This window comes from Salmo trutta, chromosome 37, assembly GCF_901001165.1.
Source record: "Salmo trutta chromosome 37, fSalTru1.1, whole genome shotgun sequence".
NCBI classification, from domain to species: Eukaryota; Metazoa; Chordata; class Actinopteri; order Salmoniformes; family Salmonidae; genus Salmo; species Salmo trutta.
Window position 1 is genome coordinate 13,093,164 of NC_042993.1, and position 12,479 is coordinate 13,105,642.

At 39.6% G+C, this 12,479-nt stretch overlaps 1 protein-coding gene across 1 annotated transcript; it reads right to left on the reverse strand.

Annotated features, from left to right (window-relative positions):
- Positions 1-3,223: 3,223 nt before the first annotated feature.
- Positions 3,224-12,077, reverse strand: LOC115177165 (B-cell receptor CD22-like). The gene is made up of 9 exons (XM_029737724.1): positions 12,013-12,077; positions 11,664-11,735; positions 10,534-10,881; positions 10,215-10,445; positions 4,866-5,135; positions 4,651-4,738; positions 4,500-4,545; positions 3,920-4,281; positions 3,224-3,805 (listed from the first exon to the last, which is right to left on the reverse strand). The coding sequence occupies exons 2-9, from the start codon at positions 11,716-11,718 to the stop codon at positions 3,739-3,741; spliced, it is 1,467 nt and encodes a 488-aa protein (XP_029593584.1). The 5' UTR covers positions 11,719-11,735; positions 12,013-12,077; the 3' UTR covers positions 3,224-3,738.
- Positions 12,078-12,479: the final 402 nt, after the last annotated feature.

Sequence of the window (12,479 nt, forward strand, 5' to 3'; positions counted from 1 at the left end):
ACTGTTACTTTTGATTTTGACCCCCCCTTTGTTCAGGGACACATTATTCAATTTCTGTTAGTCACATGTCTGTGGAACTTGTTCAGTGTGTGTCTCAGTTGTTGAATCTTGTTATGTTCATACAAATATTTTGTCGTGTCTTTGGGCACCATTAAACTGAAGACATGTTTATCAATTAACTCCCTGTAATTATTATTACACGATTAAACGTTTAACTGTAATTAACTAGGAGATCGGGGCACCAAGGAAAATATTCAGATTACAAAGTCATAATTTTCCTAATATAACTTTCCTATATTATAACATTGTATATTATATTATATTATAGTATAGGCCGATTATCTTCTGGTTTAAATTATGTATTTTACCTCGCGTCCAGTCTCATTCCAAACGTCGTAAATTGTTGTATCTGCATGAATCCAGCCTTTGCTAAAAGTCATCCATACATCAATTGTCTTAAAATCATTTATTTACTAAACTAAGTAATTCACAGAAAGCATACAAACAGTAGTTATCGTTACAAAGAAATGGTAGAGGAATGTGCTCTAGTGGGCTAAACAGGCATGGCGGCCTGTTAACCTGTTGGGGGTAGGGGGCAGTATTTACACGGCCGGATAAAAAGCGTACCCGATTTAATCTGGTTACTACTCCTGCCCAGTAACTAGAATATGCATATAATTATTGGCTTTGGATAGAAAACACCCTAAAGTTTCTAAAACTGTTTGAATGGTGTCTGTGAGTATAACAGAACTCATATGGCAGGCAAAAACCTGAGAAGGTTTCATGCAGGAAGTGGCCTGTCTGACAAGGAGTCGTTCTTCTTGTCTCTGTTTATTGAAGAGTGGGGATCTTAGCTGTAACGTGACACTTCCTACGGCTTCCATAGGCTCTCAGAGCCTGGGAAAAAGTTGAACGATGACGAGGCAGCCTCTGGCTGAAACACATTATCGCCTTTGCCAAGTGGCCGATCAGAGGACAAAGGAATTAGGCGCGTGCCCGATTCGACCCCGTGCTGTATTTTCTTTCGGCTGTTTACCTAATTGCAGATTCCCGGTCGGAATATTATCGCTTTTTTACGAGAAAAATGGCATAAAAATTGATTTTAAACAGCGGTTGACATGCTTCGAAGTACGGTAATGAAATATTTAGAAATCTTTTGTCACGAAATGCGCCGTGCGCGTGACCGTTATTTACCATTGGGATAGTGTCTTGAACGCACGAACAAAACGTCGCTGTTGGAACATAACTATGGATTATTTGGGACCAAACCGACATTTGTTATTGAAGTAGAAGTCCTGGGAGTGCATTCTGACGAAGAACAGGAAAGGTAATCAAACTTTTCTAATAGTAAATCTGACTTTGGTGAGTGCTAAACTTGCTGGGTGTCTAAATAGCTAGCCCTGTGATGCCGGGCTATCTACTTAGCATATTGCAAAATGTGCTTTCACCGAAAAGCTATTTTAAAATCGGACATATCGAGTGCATAGAGGAGTTCTGTATCTATAATTCTTAAAATAATTGTTATGTTTTTTGTGAACGTTTATCGTGAGTAATTTAGTAAATTGTTAGTAAATTCATCGGAAGTTTGCGGAGGGTATGCTAGTTCTGAACGTCACATGCTAATGTAAAAAAATGGTTTTTGATATAAATATGAACTTGATTGAACAAAACATGCATGTATTGTATAACATAATGTCCTAGGTGTGTCATCTGATGAAGATCATCAAAGGTTAGTGCTGCATTTAGCTGTCTTCTGGGTTTTTGTGACATTATATGCTAGCTTGAAAAATGGGTGTCTGATTATTTCTGGCTGGGTACTCTGCTGACATAATCTAATGTTTTGCTTTCGTTGTAAAGCCTTTTTGAAATCGGACAGTGTGGTTAGATTAACGAGTCTTGTCTTTAAATAGCTGTAAAATAGTCATATGTTTGAGAAATTGAAGTAATAGCATTTCTAAGGTATTTGAAAATCGCGCCACAGGATTCAACTGGCTGTTACGTAGGTGGGACGATTTCGTCCCGCCTGCCCTAGAGAGGTTAAACAAAGGGTCATAAAGGGCAGCTGAGAAGACACTACAGAGTTGATAAATATTAACAATTGATATGCTAATCCTTTGCACATGAACGCTCACTCATTCGAGAACAATTGCAATCAATATATATTTACGCTCAGTGTGTCGTCGGGATCCTTGTTGGAGAGTTTTTTTCCTGTTGGAGAGTTTTTGTCTTGTTCTCTCTCTCTCTCTCGGTTAGAATGGATCTTTCAAAGCGACATTCATTAATGTCGTTATAGAATGGGTGTTTCGTCGGTCTTCGCGTTCAATGATATAATTTCTAGCTGCAGACTATTAATTAATATCAAAGACTTGTTATTATTCTGTCGGTCTCGATAGTCTAAAAGTTAACCACGTGGTATAGTTAACTTTCAGTAGAGGAATTGGATGGTCAAACCTTGGCTCTCTCTGAGGTAAGCTGGTCTGAAGAAAGTAAATCAGGGTGGGGTTTTATACGTGAACATAGAACAGGCTTGTCACATGACGCCTGGTCCTGTCTGTGTCCCTGGGGGGCGTGCCGATGACTGATTTAAGCTTTGAACAGAAATACATTATATCACATTAACATCAGTACATAGCATCTCAACGTATTACAAATAGCTTTATCCTTATTAATACATTTTATACGACCATTTAGATGCAAGTCCCATAGCTGAGGCTATTATATAAACAGTTTTATGGTAATATGGCTATATTGTCTCTTCTGAGTATCACAAAATTGTACCAAGCAGACCAGTTCGTAGCTGGATTCTTCACCAATCTTTTATACCTTCTCCAGAACATAAATGTCGTTCGGTTCCCTAATTCTGTGAGTTGGAAGAATTTCCTTGGTCTCTCTATGAAACCCCTCTCTGTCTCAACTGGGCCATGCGGCAGGACATTCTCCTCTAGAATTTTACCACCCCTTCACACAGGGCCTGGGTGGGGGGAGGTAGGTTGGGGGATGGTGCAAGGGGGAGGGGGTCAACTGTCCTCCCTGTACTCAAAGAGGGCAACGTCATGACAATTTACACATGTTAAGTTTGCTGAAAATCAACGCAGTTGACAGTGAGAGGACATTTATCTTTTTGCTGAGTTTATCTGTAGCATGTACTCGGTAGCTCTGCCCATCCCATATTATCCACTGGTTCTTCAAGTTGGGGTTGAGTGGCAAAATAAAATCAACAAAAGGTTGCAAGTTTTTTCATTTCTTTCATCTCCTCCATTAGTGAATACAAACTGATTTACCGAGACCCTTTCTCAGCCAAGTCAAAAAGGAGGTCATAACAGTACATATTTAATAAAACTAACTGAACAACCAAAAATACAAGATCTGGTTTAGTCAAGGGAAGATCTAACAAAACTTCAATTCAAGATAAATCAACAATATTTTCTCATAGTTTGTCAGACAGTTACAATCTAAACCAGCCACATGGCCACTTCCCTCTTACCTGCACCTTCCCCTGAGCGGTCGCACCTCAAACAAAAAATGAAACAGTCAGCCAATGAAATTTCAGGATCAATCAATCACTTAGCAAGATAGAAGCATGGGCAAGCAATGGAAGCTCACCGAGACACATACATTACAAGTACAGTACAAGACATATACATCTATTGCTATAACTACCCATTAATTGCATACTTTACATATCTTAACATGTGTTCCAATGCTGCTTAGTTTATTCAACATTATGAAATGATATGTTCAGGCTTCAGGTTTGGCAACAGTGGAGTAGATAACAGAATGGTCCAGCTCTAATCTTTCTTCTGACCTGCAAAAAGCAAATGGAGTTGTTGTATGAGTATATTCAAACATTTCAAATAAACAGACTTCCAGAAATATGTTACATTGAAAAGGACTGAACTGATAGTGAGTTCACTCTTACCTGGCAGTAGGACTGGGGAGAGGGAACTGGATGCTGGCATACTGTAGGTTGTCTGTCACCTTGGCCTGTTTGGGTTTCATCTTGGAGTATACAACATCATCCCCATGGAGTCCTGAAAGTTGGGCCCTGTCGATGGAGCTGTGGAAATGCTGGAAGTCAAAGGTAGCGTAATGAGGGTCTGCAGGGTTCTGCAAAGGTGGTGGCTTGACCACAGAGTACAGAGAACTGTCTTGGGGGTGGGGGTGAGAGGGAGGCAGTTGAACGTTGGCATAGAGGGCATTTTCCTGTTCCTCCGTTCTAGTTTCCTGTGTAGCTGGGTCGTTACTGGTCCTTCTACTGGATAAGACTGGGTTTTGATTATCCTGAAAGATGAAATTAGTCAAAAACAATACAAAGTGTTTGATATATTGACTACTCACTGTAGCTTCATCCATTGATAAAACTAAGTAACATGTTACCGGGGAAGAATGATAGCTTGCGCTTGAACGTTGTTCAAATACCATGAACCTCCAGATAACATTGTTGCACTGACATGCTATTGGTATGTTGAATTAGAGTGTATATGCTGTGTCCCATTGACCTTTTTGTCCACAGCAGTCTTTTGACATAATTTGAATGGGCTCTTCCTGTCAAAGAAAACAAACTTCTTTGGGGGAACAAATCGGTATCACAAGGCCATCATACTCTACATTATGATATTGAATTGAGTACACAATGTTTCAGAGACTTACCACATCCATAGGAACACAAGAAGTATGATCACCACGAAAACTGTGGCCGCGGAACTTATGTAAACTGGCATTTGGACAGTATTTGTATCTGAAAATGACACAGGATACATGAACGAAAACATTCAAGTCAAGGGAATTCCCACTTGAAATGTATTGGTTCAGGACAACAGGACATTTCACTGGACAGTAGAGCACAAATTAACTTCCATACTGACCCTGCAGGATCAGAGACAGAACAGTAGAGTTCTGAGCCCCTTCTTTGTTCCTGGCCTCACAGAAGTACTGTCTACTGTCAGAGGAGGTTAGAGAAGTCAATCTCAACACCTCTCCTGACCCTGTCTGTGAGGTGTCTGTTCCATCCTTCTTAAACCAGGTGTAGTTCTCCACTGCTGGGTTGGCATGACTGCTGCAGGTCAGGTTCACAGAGGTTCCCTCTACCACTGGACCAGAGGGACTTACTGACACCAAGGTGTTCCTTGGGGCATCTAAAGCAAGCAGAAATATTGAAAAGTTGATACAGTTGAAGTCAGAAGTTTACATACACCTTAGACAAATACATTTAAACTCAGTTTTTCACAATTTCTGACATTAAATCCTAGTAAAAATTCCCTGTCTTAGGTCAGTTTGTTTTAAGAATGTGAAATGTCAGAATAATAGGAGAGAGAATGATTTATTTAAGCTTTAATTTATTTTATCACATTCCCAGTGGGTCAGAAGTTTACATACACTCAATTAGTATTTGGTAGCATTGCCTTTAAATTGTTTAACTTGGGTCAAACGTTTCGGGTAGCCTTCCCACAATAAGTTGGGTGAATTCTGGCCCATTCCCCCTGACAGAGCTGGTGTAACTGAGTCAGGTTTGTAACTCTCCTTGCTCGCACACACTTTTTCAGTTCTGCCCGCAAATTTTCTATGGGATTGAGGTCAGAGCTTTGTGATGGCCACTCCAATACCTTGACTTTGTTGTCCTTCAGCCATTTTGCCACAACTTTGGAAGTATGCTTGGGGTCATTGTCCATTTGGAAGACCCATTTGCAACCAAGCTTTAACTTCCTGACTGATGTCCTGAGATGTTGCTTCAATATATCCACACCATTTTCCTTCATCATGATGCCAACTATTTTGTGAAGTGCACCTGTCCCTCCTGCAGCAAGGCAACCCCACAACATGATGCTGCCAACCCCGTGCTTCATGGTTGGGTGCTGTTCTTTGGCTTGCAAGCCTCCCCCTTTTTCCTTCAAACATAACGATGGTCATTATGGCCAAACAGTTCTATTTTTGTTTCATCAAACCAGAGGACATTTCTCCAAAAAGTACGATCTTTGTCCCCATGTGCAGTTGCAAACCGTAGTCTGGCTTTTTTTATGGCGGTTTTGGAGCAGTGGCTTTTTCCTTGCTGAGCGGCCTTTCAGGTTATGTCGATATAGGACTTGTTTTACTGTGGATATAGATACTTTGGTACCTCTTTCCTCCAGCATCTTCACAAGGTCCTTTGCTGTTGTTTGGGATTTATTTGCACTTTTCGCACCAAAGCACCTTCATCTCTAGGAGACAGAACGCGTCTCCTTCCTGAGCGGTATGACAGCTGCGTGGTCCCATGGTGTTTATACTTGTGTGTTATTGTTTGTACAGATGAATGTGGTACCTTCAGGCATTTTGGAAATTTATCCCAAGTATGAACCTGACTTGTGGAGGTCTACATTTTTTCTGAGGTCTTGGCTGATTTCTTTTGATTTTCCCATGATGTCAAGCAAAGAGGCACTGAGTTTGAAGGTAGGCCTTGAAATTCGTCCACAGGTACACCTCCAATTGACTCAAATGATGTAAATTAGCCTATCAGAAGCTTCCAAAGCCATGACATAATTTTCTGATATTTTCCAAGCTGTTTAACTTCTATGGGCTACGTGGGACGCTAGCGTCCCACCTGCGGGACACAGCCAGTGAAATATCAGGGCGGCAAATTCAAAACAACAAAATGTCATAATTCAAATTTCTCAAACATACAACTATTTTACACCATTTTAAAGATACACCTCTCCTTAATCCAACCACATTGTCCGATTTCAAAAAGACTTTACGTGAAAGCATAAAGTTATATTATGTTAGGACAGTGCCAACACAAGAAAAACCACAGTCATTTTCCTAGCAGGAGAGGGGTCACAAAAACTTTTACATTGGCGTGTGATGTTCAGAAAATATTTTGCCTCCAAAACTGCCGGTGAATCAGCACAACAATTTACAAAAATACTCATCATAAACGTTGATAAAATATTAAACTGCTGTTCAAAGAATTATAGATAAATATCTCCTTAATGCAATCGCTGTGACAGATTTAAAAAAAAGCTTCACGGGGAAAGCACACTTTGCAATAATCTGAGTACGGCGCTCAGAAAAATACATTAGGTAATACAGATACCCGCCATTTTGGAGTCATCTAAAATCATGAATAGCATTATAAATATTCACTTACCTTTGATGATCTTCATCAGAAGGCACTTCCAGGAATCCCAGGTGCACAATATATGTTGTTTTGTTCGATAAAGTCCATAATTTATGTCCAAATACCTCCTTGTGGTTTGCGCGTTCAGTAAGCTACTCCAAATGTAGGAAGCGCGCCGAAAGTTTTACGACGAAAAGTCCCAAAAAGTTTTTATTTACGTTCGTAGAAACATGTCAAACATTGTATAGCATCAATCTTTAGGGCCTTTTTAAGATAAAACTTCAATAATATTCCAACCGGACAATTCCAATGTCTTGAAAAACGTTATGGAACACAGCTACCTCATCACGTGAATGTGTGCCAATGAACTCATGTCATTTTCTGAGTCACCAACTTCCCGGCCTTCTTGTTCGCTCTCTGTTCACTGCAAAAGCCTGAAACAAGGTTCTAAAGACTGTTGACATCTAGTGGAAGCCTTAGGACGTGCAAAATGAACCCTAAGTCACTGTGTGTTAGATAGGCAATGACTTGAAAAGACTACAAGCATCAGATTTCCCACTTCCTTGTTGGATTTTTCTCAGGTTTTTGCCTGCCATATGAGTTCTGTTATACTCACAGACATCATTCAAAAAGTTTTAGAAACTTCAGAGTGTTTTCTATCCAAATATACTAATGATATGCAAATATTTGACTCTGGGCCCGAGTATTAGGCAGTTTACTCTGCCCCCTATACCTTAAAAAGTTAAAGGCACAGTCAACTTACTGTATGTAAACTTAAATCTCTCTCTCTCTCTTATAAGAAGCAGCCATATTGTTGTCAGTCCGCTAGGGACCTGTTTTTAATCTATTAGGTGTGTATGTTTATCCTGTATTACAATTTAGTTAGCTAGTAAACAAATAACTAAACCAATTTGTGTAGTACTGAATCAGAAGTAAGGCACGGGTTTTTTCAGATGCAAGGTTATCAATGTTCAGAATGATTATATGATAGGAGGTGATGATTGATAAGTTTACTGTTCATGGATGTGATAGGTAAAGACCTTTAGTGTTTAATTCGGGAGATAGTAACTCTTTAACCTCTATGGGCTAGGTGGGACGCTTGATGGAGTGAAAGTTCTTGGACACAATTGATCATTTGAACCAATGAGAAGACTAAAAGGGCAAAGCCTTAGACTAAGGGTAGGCTTCCTTAAAGAACCACTCTCGTGGTGCCCCAGATTCTAATGAGTTAATTGTTACATACACTACCGGTCAAAAGTTTTAGAACACCTAATAGTGAAGACATCAAAACTATGAAATAACACATATGTAATCATGTATTAACCAAAAAAGTGTTAAACAAATCAAAATATATTTTATATTTGAGATTATTCAAATAACCACCCTTGATGACAGCTTTGGACACTCTTGGAATTCTCTCAACCAGCTTCACCTGGAATGCTTTTCCAACAATCTTGAAGAAGTTTCCTTCACTCTGCGTTCCGACTCATCCTAACCATCTCAATTTGGTTGAAGTTGGGGGATTGTGGAGGCCAGGTCATCTGATGCAGCACTCCATCACTCTCCTTCTTGGTCAAATAGCCCTTAAGCAGCCTGGAGGAGTGTTGGGACATTGTCCTGTTGAAAAACAAATGATAGTCCCACTTAGCCCAAACCAGATGTGATGGTGTATCGATGTAGAATGCTGTGGTAGCCATGATGGTTAAGTGTGCCTTGAATTCTAAATAAATCACAGACAGTTTCACCAGAAAAGCACCCCCACACCATAACACCTCCTCCTCCTCCATGCTTTACGGTGGGAAATACATGTGCGGAGATCATCCGTTCACCCACACCGCGTCTCACAAAGACAAGGCGATTAGAACCAAAAATCTCCAATTTGGACTCCAGACCAAAGGACAGATTTCCACTGGTCTAATGTCCATTGCTCATGTTTCTTGTACAAGCAAGTCACTTCTTCTTATTGGTGTCCTTTGGTAGTGGTTTCTTTGCAGCAATTCGACCATGAAGGCCTGATTCATACAGTCTCCTCTGAACAGTTGATGTTGAGATGTGTCTGTTACTTGAACTCTGTGAAGCATTTATTTGGGCTGCAATTTATGATGCTGGTAACTCTAATGAACTTATCCTCTGCAGAAGAGGTTACTCTGGGTCTTCCTTTCCTGTGGTGGTCATCATGAGAGCCAGTTTCATCATGGAGCTTGTTGGTTTTTGCGACTGCACTAGAAGGAACTTTATAATTTAAATACATTCCAGGTGATTACCTCATGAAGCTGGTTGAGAGAATGCCAAGAGTGCAAAGCTGTCATCAAGGCAAATGGTGGCTATTTGAAGAATCTCAAATATAGCATTTATTTTGATTTGTTTAACACTTTTGTCATTACTACATGATTCAATATGTGTTATTTCATAGTTGTGATGTCTTCACTATTATTCTACAATGCAGAAAATAGTAAAAATAAAGAAAAACCCTTGAATGAGTAGGGGTTCTAAAACTTTTGGCCGGTAGTGTAATTAATTTAATCGGGTAACAATTAAACATAGTTAGGTGATTAGATGAATAACAGTCTTCAGATTAATGAAAGTAAAGTCACGAGACTCTTACCACACATCATGTTGCCTCTATATTTCATAAAACCACAACACTGAACTTTCATGGTTCCAGTAAATAAAGTGGATCAGAATATTTTCATTGGTGCTCTCAGAACAGTTTTGAATTAAGTTAGTAGCCTATAGTTCACTGTTATTTCCTATCACCATACCCTGCCATCATGTACGTCAACCTCAAACTGCTTAACTTCCCCTAAAAGTTACCACAATCTAAACACACAGCCAGGCTCAGCAAATAGAGACTGCAGTTCATCATGGCAAATTCAAATTTCTTATCTAACACATTCACATTCAGACCAAACTGACAAAGGCTGTTATGCAAGAGCACTATTTACTTAACATCCTTCTTTCATAATTCTCTGGTATTATTTTTACACATTAATGCAATGAGATATGTGCCCTTCCAAGTCAGAAGCAGCACCTCGCTCATGCAGACTTTTGAACGCAGATAGCTGCTTCATTATTATAAAATGATATGATCTGCTCACGTTAAGTAGATCAGATATTTACTCACATTTGACATCAAGAGACACTGGAGCAGAGTTGAGATTCTCTTGACCTTGAACAGCACATCGGTATCTGCCAGAATCCTCACTGCTGGCCAGGAACTCTGTGTTGGATACTGAGTGTCCATCCCTGGACCAAACAATAGTGGGATGGTCACTTGGTGTACAGGTTGTGACACACGTTAACGTCACCCTCTCTCCCTCTCTCACAGTTGCAGGCTGTACTTTGGTTGTCAGCCCTGGTTGAGAGGAGAAAGAAACATAGTGATCACTGAATGTTTTTTGAAGTGTTATGAGAGTCTGATTTTCTTCTGGTATCAAAATTACCTGTCAAACTTAGTGAAACCCATGTTTTGCTGCTCCATGCATTCGTTTCGCCACCTTTATTAACCGTCTCAAATCTGAAGTGGTATTGTGTTGTGTCACTACTAATTAGGTTATTAATTTTCAAAGTGCAGTTGTTGTCTTTGTTTCCAAGGTATTCTACACGTCCTCTGTATTCCTGGGCCAGAAAGAGATCATTGTTCTTCCTTTGACTCGAGAAATACCAGAAGCTATTTGTAATAGTCTGATCTGAAGGGTAGACATAACTGCATCCAAACACCACTGATGACCCTCTTAAGGCACACGGAGCTGCATCGTTAAAGGTCACCTTCCAATTACTCACACAAACACCTTTAAAAAACAACAACAACATAGCAAAAAACAACTAATGTTGTCACACATATCTACAACACTAATGCAAATACATACAGAGCCAATTTACCATTTACAGGTAGTTAAAATAACATATAATATATTGTCGCTGTCGGATGAATACCTCCTAACGCCATTTTTGCCAACTTTCATTTTTGTACATATATTGAAAGCAGTAACTCCCCTCAATGTACTCTGAACATTTCATGACTCTAGGACCAAGAAAATATATTCAAATAGCTTCCTAATTTTCATTATTGTATGTTAATTTATGGGAAAACATGGTAATTTTTTCCATCTCCTGAAAAATTTCTGTTTTGGTTTTCATCAGACAGTGATGATATGCCATTAAGCAGATCCTTTTATCCAAAGTGACATACAGTTAAACCATCAACCCTGGCAGTCCAAGCGCCATGCTTTACCAACTGAGCTATAGATGACCCCGCGTCTCCTACCTCATGCTGGTGCACAAACAGACAATCAGTCACTTCTGTATTTCTGTGAATTAATCGAGTGAGTTACTCTTTATTCTCAGATAAAGTCCTTACCTTTGAGGTTAATCATTTGCTAAAAATACATCTCACCATCAAGGCAACAAAACAATGATATTAGAAGAACAATAATATAACATATCCCCTCTGACCTCTGCAGTAGTTCCCTGTTAATCTCTTATTAGCCATACACAGTAGTAGAAAGTTTATAAATCAGTACTGACATCCACAGCATGATAGAGCATCAAAGCAAAAATATATTCTACTCACCTAGCAACGTGAGAGTAATCACCAGCATCACACTGATCGTTTTCAAGAGCCACATCGCATCAAACTGAAACACTTTGATACAAAATAGCACAGAATGGAATTACTTAACTTAATACTTAATAAGTCAATAATCAAACAGGCTCAAACAGTGTTTTCACTGAAAGCAGGTGTAACATTTGTCTTTGTCTCTGAAGAGTTTTCTCACAACTTGGATACAGCTCTACATCATCTAGTCATTCTGTCTTTAAATTCTCACAACAGATAGACTGAACATCACTACGCACCAATGTTGCACCAGTTAAAGGAAAGAAAACACATGAAACTCTACAGAGACAACAACACTACTTACCCTCCTGCAGAACGTGTCCAGAGAGAATGACCAGCAAATAATCATGCAAATAAATACCATGGAGAGATGTGGTAATAACCATGTCGCAAGCAGAATGTAGACGATTGGGTTGAGAATGACTTGTGTCGTTGTAGCCTTTTGGTGCTATTTTCCTTCCTGTTATCATACACTTTTCATCTTAAGGGGGTACAGTAACATAGAAATATAATAATAATTTCTTCCCCTAACCTGGACAACACTGGGCCAATTGTGCACCGCCGTATGGGACTCCCGGACACAGCCGGTTGGGATACTGCCCGGAATCAAACCAGGGTCCGTTGTGATGCCTCTAGCACTGAGATGCAGTGCCTTAGACCGCTGTGCCACTCAAGAGCCACTAAATATACACTGAACAAAAATATAAACGCAACTTGTAACAATTTCAAAGATTTTATTGAGTTACAGTTCATATAAGGAAATCAGTCAAT